At 39.4% G+C, this 13169-nt stretch overlaps 1 protein-coding gene across 3 annotated transcripts in view; it reads right to left on the bottom strand.

Moving 5' to 3' along the window:
• Ttc27 (tetratricopeptide repeat domain 27) overlaps window positions 1-13169 on the bottom strand; it is a 168012-nt gene that overhangs the window by 58378 nt on the left and 96465 nt on the right. For all 3 annotated transcript variants that reach the window (XM_046441613.1, XM_058578456.1, XM_058578455.1), the window contains one exon: window positions 7225-7452. In XM_046441613.1, the coding sequence (XP_046297569.1) occupies window positions 7225-7452 (228 nt within the window). The remainder of the gene's footprint in view (window positions 1-7224; window positions 7453-13169) is intronic.

Raw genomic sequence — 13169 nt, 5'->3', positions numbered from 1 at the left:
TCCTCCTATAACTAAAAAAATATTTTTAAGAAATTACCAAACAACACAGCATAAAATAACAATAAGAAAACAAACTTAGTAACAGAACTCAGAATATTCTTCATATGCTTTATTCGAAGCAGGACTGCTCTACCTCTCTTCCTGTATTAGGCAACTTTTTGTCATTATGACCAAAATATCTGAGAGAAACAATTCAAAGGAGGAAAGACTTATTTTTGACTCATGGTTTCAGTCCATGATCAGGTGACTCCTATGCAGAAACATCAAGGCAGAGGGTGTGGGGAGGAAATGTGCTCAGCTCATGGAAGCAGGGAAGCAGAAAGAGAAAGGAAGGGGCCAGGGACAAGTTATAGTCCCCAGGGGCATGCCCCCAGCGACCTACTCCCCCCAGCCATGCCCTACCTGCCTACAGTTTATACCTCTTCTTAGTTCCTTCAAATTATTAATTTATAAATGGATTAATCTACTTGTGATTCAATTAGATCCCAAAAGCTCCACTTTTGGACATTGCTGCACTGGGCACCAAGTTTTGAACACATGGGCTTCAGGGGAATACCGCAGACCCAAACGTAACATGTCCCCTTACATCAAGCTTGAATTCCCAAATTTTCCACTAATCCTGCCAACTGGCAGCCAGGCAGCTTCGCACACCTTACAGACTACAGCATCGCACTAATCGTCTGTTATATACGAAGGAGCTCATAGAATCATTGGCTCAAATATTTGTCCCACCACTATTGAAGACCTGAAGGAGATGGCTACCCTTAACCACTGAAGCAAACATAGTTGGTTTTACCAGCAAGCATCCTCCATGCTGTCCTAGGAAGGGAAATGTTAGTTAAGATGCATCTGGAAAGCGGTAAGGGGAAAATAGCTATTACTTCTCATTCTTCAGATCTGAGCATATTACAGTGAGCACTCCATTCACTGCACACTCATTAAGGACAGTACTAGATGAGACTATGGCAGAAAATGGAAGAACAAAATGGATGCCTAGGAAAACCCATCCCTTCTTCTCTCTCTCTCTCTCTTTTTTTTTTTTTCTTTGACACAACACCTTTATTTTATTTATTTTTATGTGGTGCTGAGGATCGAAACCAGTGCCTCACACATGCTAGGCAAGCGTTCTACCATTGAGCTACAACCCCAGCCCCCATCCTATCTTCTTTCAATATACCTACTCAGAATAGTACTTCATTTAAAAAGGAAAAATATGGAACAAACACTAAACTGCATGGTTACCAGGATAACAGGCAAGCATTGGGACAGTTCCAGGTATTTAGTGAACCCTCGAATCCACTGCTAATAACACCATATGACCTTACAAAGATGAGTGATTAGTGTATTGAGTTGGGACGGAAAAGTTCATAGGAAGTAACATTCTACTTTTTCAATACTACACATACTGGTTTGATAACTTTTAATTTCTTCATTTTTACATTTTGCATAGAGAGGACAATAGAATAATAACTACCCAAGGGTAGAATTTATGTTTTAATTATGGTCCTGGGTCTGAGAAATATTTCCTGGGAGATTTGACTGAATTTTTCTCCCACTTTCTTTAGTTTCAAACACACCCCCAAACCCTCCAAAGTCTAAGGTTGAATTTTAGGAGTTTCAGAAGTTGCCTGGGAAAATGAGAGAAGAGGGTGTAATGCGATGTCAGCTAGCAATCTCTAAATGCAGACCCAAATGGCACGAGTCCTCTGGTTCTCCACAAAAGCACCACAGACAATGCATTTAGCTTTGCAGCCCACTCTGCTGCAAGACAAAACATATTTATATCAAAACCATTCAAATACCTTTCTCAGTTTGCCTAAATTGTGTTATTAAGCCTAATTGTTTGGGTATGTTTGAAAAGAGAAGAGAGAATGTCTTAAATTCCATTTTCTATCTCCCTTCATTGTGGGGCTTAAAGGAGACAACATGGCATAGAGGAATGCTCCTTCTTCAGAGAGAGTTCCAACTGGATCGCACGTTAAAGTAAGTGTGTGGTGTTTGAGTGTGTGTATTTAGTAGCTCTCTACAACTGCAGCATCAAATGCCTGCATATCTTGACATGACTTACAGTCTGACTGAATTGGATCCATATGACAGATTATAAAATATCCTCACATAACATCTGTTTGTACTGTGACTCTGCTTTGTGCAATTGTCATTTCTTTGTCTAAGTAATTAGTCCTAAATTATATAATGAAGCCATCAAGCCCTGTCAATTCCTCCCTTGCAATTTCCCTCACATCATCCTTCCTTCCACGTGTTCCTCCCACACCAGTAACTGTCATGGCCCAAACTAAACTAGTACATAGTCTCCCAACTCTGTCTCCACCTACTATGTTCCAAAACGAGTAAGCCAGTCCTGAATTACCTCCCGAATCACTTCCTTGCATGCCCCATCCCTTCATTTAAAATAAGGCCCCAAACAAATTTACCCTTCAGTGGCTCCCTAACTGCCAAAGAAAAGGTCAGTTTAGCCCTGTCATAAAATGAATCCAGTCTAGCATTCCCTTTGTCACTGCCCTATTTCCTCTCACTCTGAAAATTCAGCCTACCCACTAACTCTGCTCCCTCACACACATGTGTGTGCACACACACTTTGGTTGCAGGATTCCCCTGCCTGGTATATCCTCACCACTGACCTTCCTTTACCTGTTCAACTACTACTTGTCTTTCAAAGCCAAATTCAGCATCTTCACTTCACTGTCTATGAAAGGTACCAATGTTTTCCTTGGCCTTTCTATAAAAATAAGTGCTTTACAAATAACCCAATGGGTATTCTTTGACATATCATAGTGTTAGTCTGGTCTCTGTTCATTTCACTATATTGTACCTGAGGGTACAAACTGGACTATGCAGTGACATGCTGTTACTTCTTCATCCTTTGGTTCAGTGTTATACACACAATGATGAGTATATATTTGACTGAGCAGTTAAAGATGTTATTTGTTCACCCACTCAACAAATACTTATTAATTACCACTTATGTGCAAGGCACTGTTACAGGCACCAGGAAAATAGAAATGAACCATACATGTGAAAATCCTTGCTTTTGTGGAACTTACATTCTAGTTGAAGAAAAAGAGTAATTTTTATTTTAAAAAATGTAAGCCATATATGATATTGGAAGGTACTAAGAGCTACAAAGAAAAAGAAAGTGGGGAAAGAAAATCAGGACTCTAAGGTAGGATTGTGATTTTAAATAGAATGAGCACAGAAGGCCTAAGAAAGTGACATGAGCAATGACTTACATGAGGTGAGGGAACAAGGTAGAACATTGTTCTAGGCAGAGGGAGAGCAGGTGCTAAAACTCTGACGCAGGAGTATATCTGGTCTATTCAGAGAAGAACAAACAAGAACATGGGGATAAAAAGGGGAGGAACAGGAAGAAAGAGGAGGAAAAAAGAACAGGAACTTTACTGGAAAAGCCTTGAGAGATATTAAAGGAGTTGGGCTTCCATCGCCAGTGCTACAGAACAAAGAGGTGACACATCTGACCTGAGTTTGAAAGGATTACCTTGGATGTTCACTAAAAACAGACAAATGAGGACAAGGAAAGAGGCAGGAAGACCAGTAAAGGAAGTTATGAATTAACCAGGTGAGCCAGTGGGGATGTGGGCCAGGGCACTGGCAGGGGCTAAGAAGAAGTCTGGGCATATTTTCAAGGTCGATGCACTAGGATTTGCTGATGGACTGCATAAGGGGCACGGGGGAAAGAAGAATCAAGGATTACTTCACGGCTGAATGAGGCTGCTGTTCACAGGAATGGGGATAAGCTTGGGAGGAACAGGTTTTAGGAGGGGAAACGTTTCAGATATTGGAAATGCTGAGTTAGAGTAATGAGTGGGGAGATTAAGGAAGCAGATATAGGAATCTAGAGTTCAGGGGAGAAGACAGGACTGAAAACAAAATTTGGAGAGCTTCCAGGAAGTTGTCACTTACAGATGGTATTTAAAGCTATGGGACTGACGAGAGCTCGAGAGAACAATTCATCTGTGAGGTGCCTGCCACTGATGGAACTGAAACTACGGCAGGCCAAGGGAGGGAATTCATTTTTTCATTCACACAGAACCTGTGATTAGCTGCACTCTGGACAGAGGCTACTAAGATAAGCAGAATAATTTTCTGAAAAAGTTTTTTTAAAAAAAGGAAAGAAAAGAAAAAAAATTTCAGTGCTGGGGATTGAACCCAGCAGGACCTTGGATCTGTTAGGTAAGCACTCTACCACTAAGCTACATCCCTAACCCTGGAAAAATAAGCTTTTAATAATACTGATTTGAGTTAGTTTTATTTTCTACAAAATAATAATAATAATGTGGTGATCAAGTTAGAGCAGAGTTTCTCAACCATGACACTACTGACACAGGCCACCATTCTTTGCTCTGGGGGGCTGTGCCATGCATTATGAGCATAGTATCCCCAGTCTCCACCTACTAGAAGCCAGTAAGAAGCACACACCCATATTCCCTTACTGTGAAAACCAAAAATGTCCCCAGAAGTTGTCAAATGCCTTTTGCGGGGTGGAGAACAAAATCATCCCTAGTTGTCAACAAAAACTAGATCCTAAGTATGCTTTAAGCATCCCTGCTGCCAAAACCACCCACTTATAGCTGCTGCTATCTGGTACTTACATCAGTCCTACTATCTTCTCCCGTATTTTACTAGCCACCTGATTTGGAAGTTTCTGAATATATTCACTACTTAGAGTGAGGGAAGTAAGCAATCCCATCAATCTGCCAAAAAAATGCACTGCTGGGGCTGGGGATATAGCTCAGTGGTAAAGTGCTTGCCTCACAAGCACAAGGTCGAGGGGTCCATCCCCAGCATCACACATACAAAAAGGCACTTGTGATTTTTTTCAATGCAAAAGACATGTCCTGAGTCTACCCTGTTTAAAAATGACCATTTCTGCACACTCATGTTCATAGCAGCACTATAAGAACCAAAAGGTGGAAGCCACATGTCTACCAGGTAAACTGATAAACAAAATACAATACATACACAGAAGGGAATAGTATGAAGCATTACAGAAGGAGAGACTCTGACACATGCTACAACCTGGATAAGACTCCAGGATGTTGTGCTAAGGTAAATCAACTAGTCACAGAAGGACAACTACTGCAGTTCTGCACTGATGAGGTACATAAAGTAGTTAAATTCATAAAATCAAAAGTAAATGGTGGTTTTCCATGCTGGAGGAAAGAAAGTGGGAAGTTATTGTTAAAGGGATATGGAATTTCAATTTTTATTAAAAGATGAAAAGGTTCTGGACCGATATGAAGAACTCAGAAAACTTAACATCAAAACAACAAATAACCCAATCAATAAATAGGCAAAGGAACTAAAGAGACACTTCACAGAAGAAATACGATCAGTTAACAAATATATGAAAAAATGTTCAACATCACTAGCAGTTAGAGAAATGCAAATTATAATTACACTGGGATTCCACCTCACACCAGTCAGAATGGCAATTATCAAGAATACAAGTAACAATAAATGCTGCAAGAATATGGGAGGGAAAGATACACTTACACATTGCTGGACTGCAAAGTGGTGCAACCACTCTGGAAAGCAATATGGAGATTCCTCAGAAAATCTGGAATGGACCACCATTTGATCCAGTTATCCCACTCCTAAGTTTATACCCAAAGGATTTAAAATCAGCATACTATAAGTGATGTGTCTACATCAATGTTTATAGCAGCTCAATTCACAATAGCTACACAATGGAACCAACTGACTTAGGTGCCCTTCAACAGATGAATGGATAAAGAAAATGTGGTACATTCCATATACACAATGGAACATTACTCAGCCACAAAGAAGAATGAAATTATGGCATTTGCCAGTAAATGGACAGAACTGAAGACTATCATATTAAGTGAAATAAGCCAATTCCCCAAAAAAGAGAAGACAAATGTTCTTTCTGATATGCAGTTGCTCACTCACAATTGGTGGGGGTGGGAATATAGAGGTTCACCAGATTGGACAGGGGGAAGTGGCAAGGAAAGAAGGTGGGGTGGGAAAGGCAGTAGAATGAATCAGACATAACTTTCCTATGTTCATATATGAATACACATACAATGTAACTCCACATCGTGTACAACCACAAAAATGGGAAGTTATACTCCATGTACATATGATATGTCAAAATACATTCTACTGTCATGTATAACTACAAAGAACAAATTTTTTTTTAAAAAGATTCTGGAAACTGGTTGCCCAACGATATGAATATACTCAACACCACTGAACTGTATATCTAGAAGACACTAAGATGGTAAATTATATGCTATTTTACTATAATAAAAGAAAAGTGTCAGCACTGAAGTCAAAATCTCTGGATTTAAACACTGGCAGAATGCCAAAAGAGGTATTCGGCTCATAGTAAGTACTCAGTAATCATTTGTAGCTAATTATAACTAAATAATTTAATTAGAATAATATCAAGTTAATGCGCATGCTTGCCAGGATCCTTGACTGACAGTTGCATATGCAGTGATAAAGTGACAAAGCAGCTACAAATAGTTTGGTAGAAGAAAATGACTTTCTGATAATAAAATCATTTTTACTAACTGAATATTATTACGTATGAAATAAGGTTAATCTTGTTCCCCTCAAAATCAGGTCCTCTCCTATGAACTTATCCTGTCACTAACGTTAAAGATCCAGACCCTTTTTGTATTAGCTTTTCAAACTTTAAGAAGGAGAAGCATTCATATTTATTTACATATACACTTTATCCCTTTAAATTATCATCAATTCATTCTATATGTTGGCCTACTTATATTACTGACTTCAGTAATTGCTTGTGAAGTCTGACAGTTGTGAGTCTCATTCATTTTCTTCCTTGCATAGCTGCTCAAAATGGTGTGCTCTTAATAGCTGCATTAGAGTTAAAGACAGATAAGAGAAAGAAACACCAGAAAAGGTAAAGTGACAGCAGCTGGCATTGTAGCTCAGTGGTAGAGAACTTGCCTGGCATGTGTGAGGCACTGGGTTCAATTCTCAGCACCACATATAAATAAATAAAATAAAGGTCTATCAACAACTAAAACATATAAAGCTAAAGTGACAGAAATAAGAGAAAAACCACTGTCCACCATTGATGGCAAGCAAAAAGTAGATTAGAGCCTAAGTCCTTAGGTCTCCAGGTGACACTCATAAGTCATTAGGGCAGAAACAGGTACTCACTCAGGAGGACAGTGCACCTGGGGTTCTCACCTGCATAGGATTAATCTTCACTGAGCGTTCAAAGCACTCCACACATTCTTGAAACTCCTTGTTCCGAAGATGAAGGAGGGCTTTGGAGCGCTGGGCCCGAGCACTGCGGTGCCGGGACAATTCCCAGGCCTTGTCATAGCAGGAGTGGTCTCGAAGGACATCTCCAAGCAAGCAATATAAACTTGGTGTTTCTTTTTTCTCCAGCTCTTGCCTGAGGATTTCTTCTGCCTGAAACAACAACAGAAACAATGAAAGTGCTTCACTGTAACTATTTTTAGCCTATATACATCCTTTATTCCATATGATCCAAAATTTTATTTTTGACATTTGAGATTACTTGCTTATTCCAGGCATCTAGGTAGGACACAGGCTGCATAAGAGAGGCCTGATGGGAAAATATACTGATATGGTATATAGGTAAAAGAGGAACAAGAAGAAACAGGTGAGTCCTGATTTCCTGACCTTCGGAAATCCCAAAGAAAGACACCAAGACACTTCATGATATCAGAAAAATGAGCCTAATGAGCCCCTTTTCCTTTCTATAGTGCCACCACTGTGATGATTTATTAGAGTAGTGCCTTTAATTTACCTCTACCCAACAGCAATAAAAAGAGTGTTCTTTTTAAAATGTTGTGCTTGGGAAGACTGGGATTGCTGAGAATTTACAAAAGAAGGCACAGGGTACAATTCAATAGGCATTGCTAAAAACCTACCACATCTCACCTCACAAGCTTGCCAGCACAGGAGCTATCTAATTCCAGACAGTCCATTCACTTTAGACGTTAAAAGTCATCCTCCATACACTCTGCAGGGGCTTGAGCTCTATTCCCACATGTCCACAATTCAGAGCCACCTCATCACTCAAGCTAATTCTATGCTCATTGCCACTAGTTCTCCACTTCCCACATCCATGTCTGCAACGCTATTTCTGATAAATTTCAACAGACAGCAAGAAACATGGGAGTAACGCTACTATGCATCTTCACACATGAATAATACCTTCACACAAATAGTAGTAGTAGCACCAAAGATGCTAAGACTGCCAAGTGGGTGCAGAGACCAAGGAAAGCCATCCTTGAATAATCTAAAAGTCAACAGATTAGATTTCCTCTAGGTTGGACATATCTATAATTCTTTTTTTTTTTTAAAGAATTTAACCTTTATTTATTATTTTTTAATGTAGTGCCGAGGATCGAACCCAGTGCCTCACTGATGCTAGGCAAGCGCTCTACCACTGAGCTACAACCCCAGCCCCTCCATAGTTCTTAAGCTGTCTAATTTTTGAGAAATCTTTTAAAGCAGGGATGTGCTTCTGAAATGTCTTTGGATGCTGGCTCTTCTGCATCTGTGACACAGTGTGGATAATGTAGGCTTCCGTGCCTAGTAGGAAAATGGAATCAGAAGTTATAAAATAGTTTCTAAGGGAAAATAATTCTAAGTCCCAAATAGCCAAAACAAACACGAGGTTTTAGAATATAATGCACATAATTCCTCTATCCACAAATAATGCAATAGTTAATATATCTAACCATAATTCCAGTAAGGTCACCCATAAACAGATGCATTTAACCAAACTTATGTACAACAGGTTGTAGCAATGTCTCTAGAGGACATGGCACTAAAACTTGGTATACACACTACCCCAGAAATTCTGAAGGCAAATTCACTTAATGTTATTTCTTTCCACTTTAGCGAGTTACGGTGTATTTTATGATATACAATTAAATAATGACCATTACAGTAACAGGGCATAAAAGTGACTGCAGGCAAAGTACCCCTGGAGAAAAATGGAAATTTGTAAGTGTTATCTGATCCAACAGGGCTGGAACATAGCAAGTATGCAGTGATCATGAAGGGAGACAACACGGAAAGTCCTTGGTATCCAGTCACAAAAGAATTCTTGAGTTATCATAACGCATCTACCCAATACAAGTTTTTTTTTGTACCAAGTGATGGGACACCAGGAGGGAATAAAATAACTGTGAGGTAGGCTGTCTGCTTCCAAATTCACAGGACAGCTCAAAGGAAAAAAATGACCCTCAGTGTTTTAATTCTTCAAGGTTAGAGAACCAGGGAATTTCTATGATAACCTCAAAGAACTTACTTTACCTTGTAGCTGATAAGATGACACACCAAAATCAAACATAGGTAGATACTACTCCTGCAGAATTGCTTAAGTGTAATGTAGGATGAATTCAGATTCATTAGTTCTATGTGAAAGGAATTTGATTGGGTTAACTGAATATGTTTTAGTCTTCTGTTTAGACTTCTACTAGCTTCCAGCTATACCCCCATTTTATTATTATTGAGTGATTGTTCTGGGTGGGCTTGTGATTATGATGAAAGTGACACAGTGTGGCTTTTAAAGCTGAGTGATTCATATGAGTAGTCCTACTGTGCTGAGGTCACCATACTTTAAAAAACCAAGCTAATTCATGAGGAAAAATCACATGGAGACAGGTCTTGAGATCCAGATGAGGAGACAAAATTGCCCAGCCAGTCCCCAAGTGTCCCATCCCCTGTGGTCCTCACACCAGCCACCATCTGATTGCAAACGGACAAGAACCCAAGCCACGCTCCAGTCAAGCCCTTCCTGAATTCCTGATCACAGAAACCACAAGAGAGAAACAATGACTGCTGTTGTTTTAAGCCGCTACATTTCTAGCAGGCTTGCTACACAGCAATAGGAACTACATCTGTTGTTTAATGCAACAGTGAAAATGTACTTCATCATCGCCAAGAGCTAAAGATTATGACGGAACTAGATCCAAGAATTTAAATAGGGACTTCAAATTTGGGATAACTCAGCTAACAGAACCCTGCAAATCTACTACTGAGTGTCTATACCAGCAGAGGTATCCCTGTCCTATCCGATAACACTAAAGCTACCTTGCTTAAGACACTATGATGACTGCATGTTTCCATTACTCATTGTCTCCAGACATATAGATAATCTTACAAAAAGAACTGCAAGGTATTGTTAATTTATAGGGGGAAAACCTTGGGATCAAGTGGTGAAAGAGATTTTAAGAGTGCTAAGCCAGAGAGAAATGGGGTCATAATTTAAATCAGGCTGAATTTAGATACTCACCAGATAGTTTTGATTCAAAGCACTAACTCAAGCAGCTGGGGACGGTTCTAAATTATCTGCTCAATTGCTTGACTAAAACATGGACTCAAATGTGGCCAAAACTAAACAAAGTTGAGATACCAGAAATTCCTTAGTGTAATGTGGAGGAAAGAATCCAACATCTTAGAAGGCAAAGGCTGTTGTTAATTTATCATTTGCAACCTGCTCACCCGCCCCTGACAGAGCCTAGAGAATGCTTCCTTCACTTTGGCTTTGATAAACACATTGCATGGAGAAGACACTGCACACTTGAAGAGGGCCACAGTAAATGTCCTGTGTAAGGTGGGGAAAAGTTTGGAGGGCCTCCTGTTGATTTCAACAGGGATTAGAACCCAGGGTGGTAAAGACTTGATGATACTTGGAACCCCTAGAGCAATACGCACAGCCAGAGTAATGATCGGAATGGTTGCATTAGCATGGATCATAAGTGGTGACCAATCATGAAAGACCAAATCAGAGGGGCAGCCTACAAAGTTCAAACTTGATCTGCACATGTAACATTAAAAAAATAATAATAACCTAAGTTTAGAGACCAGATGCCCTAATTTCCATGCCAGGACACTGCCTCTCACCCGATTCCTATCCCTAGGTCGTGACTCACAGTCTTAGAGCCTCTTACATAAAAGTAAAGGAAAAGCCAATACCACTTAGAAAGGGCACTGCAATAACATAGCAAGTATACAGATAACTTCTCTCTGGTCTTCTCCAAACCAGTAAATAAATATAACTATTTACGAGGTATTTGTATCCTGGGGAGAAAGAAATAGCTCATATATTTTTTTAGTCCCAATCAGCTATACATAACAGCAGAAAGCTTTTTGATTCATTGTATACAAATGGAGCACAAATTTTCATTTCTCTGGTTGTACACGATGTAGAGTTGCACCATATGTGCAGTCTCATACATGTACCTAGGGTAATAATGTTTATCTCATTCCACCATCTTTCCTGCCCCCATGCCCTCCCCACCTGTCCCTCCCCTTTGCCCAAAGTTCCTCCATTTTTCCCATGATCCCCACCCCCATTATGAATCAGCATCCACATAGCAGAGAGAACATTCATCCTTTGTTTTTGGGGGATTGGCTTACTTCACATGGCATGATAGTCTCCAACTCCATCTATTTACCTGAAAATGCCATAATTTTATTCTCTTTTAATGCTGAGTAATATTCCATCATGTATGTGTGTGTATATGATATATATATATGATATATATATATATATCATATACACACACCACAGTTTCTTTATCTGTTCATCTACTGAAGGGCATCTAGATTGGTTCCACAATTGTGCTGTTATAAACACTGAAGTGGCTGTGTCCCTGTAGTATGCTGTTTTTAAGTCTTTTGGGTATAAACCTAGGAGTGGGATAGCTGGATCAAATGGTGGTTCCATTCCAAGTTTTCCAAGGAATCTCCATATTGCTTTCCATATTGGTTACACCAATTTGCACCACCAGCAATGTATGAATGTGCCTTTTCCTCCACATCCTCACCAACACTTATTGTTGTTTGTATTCTTAATAGCTACCATTCTGACTGGAGTGAGATGAAATCTTAGAGTAGTTTTGATTTGCATTTCTCTAATTGCTAAAACTGTTAAACATTCTTTCATATATTTGTTGATCGATTGTATGTCTTCTTCTGAAAAGTGTCTGGTTGTACACAACGTAGCCCATTTATTGATTGGGTTGTTTGTTTATTTGGTGATGAGTTTTTTGAGTTCCTTATATATCTTGGGAATCAATTAACAAATGATCTGAAAGACCACTACAATGAAAACCACAGAACACTAAAGAAAGAAATCGAAGAACTTAGAAGATGAAAAGATCTCCCATGCTCTTGGATAGGCAAAATTAATATTTTCAAAATGGCCATACTACCCAAAGCTCTTATACAGATTCAACACAATTCCAAATAAAATCCCAATGTCATTTCTTATAGAAATAGAAAAAGCAATCGTGATATTCATTTGGAAAAATAAGAGACCCAGAACAGCCAAAGCAAACCTCAGCAAAAAGTGTGAAGCAGGAGGCATCTCAATACAGACCGTAAACTATACTACAAAGCCAAAGTAACAAAAATGACACCAAAACAAACATTTAGACCAATGGTACAGAATAGAAGACACAGAGACAAACCCACATAAATGCAGTTATCTCATACTGACAAAGGTGCCAAAAACATACATTGGAGAAAAGATAGCCTCTTCAACAAATAGTGCTGGGAAAACTGGAAATCCATATGCAGCAAAATGAAATTAAGCCCTATGTCTCACATGCACAAAACTCAATTCAAAGTGAATCAAGGACCTAGGAATTAGACCAGAGACCCTGAGCCTAACAGAGGAAAAAGGTAGGCCCAAATCTTCATCACGTTGGCCTAAGCCCTAACTTCCTTAAGCCTCCTAAGGGGCAAGAAATAAAATCAAGATTCAATAAATGGGATGGATTCAAACTAAAAAGCTCAGAAAAAGAAACAATCAATGAGGTGAAGAGAGCAAATTTGGGGAGCAAATTTTTGCCACATGCACGTCAGAGAGAGCACTAATCTCCAGGAAAGAAAAAAAAAATTATATACATAATCTTTTAGAGTTAGCTGTCAGTTGATGCTAATCCAGAACATAACTCTGATGAGTGCTCTGGTTTACAGCAGTCAGTCATCCCATAATAGGCCTCATAAATCTCTGAGCCCCACTCAGTGATTATTGCCTTAGTTCCTGTACACAGTGAATTAGACATAGTAAGTGAGCAGCCAGAAGAGTCCCTCGTAAGTGCTACTGCAGCAGACAGAGCCATGTCAAAGTCCCTTAA

Source organism: Marmota monax, unplaced genomic scaffold, assembly GCF_021218885.2.
Source record: "Marmota monax isolate L192 unplaced genomic scaffold, Marmota_monax_Labrador192_F-V1.1 WCK01_AAM20220418_F8-fsc00010, whole genome shotgun sequence".
NCBI lineage: Eukaryota > Metazoa > Chordata > Mammalia > Rodentia > Sciuridae > Marmota > Marmota monax.
This window is presented reverse-complemented; position numbering and strand designations above follow the sequence as displayed.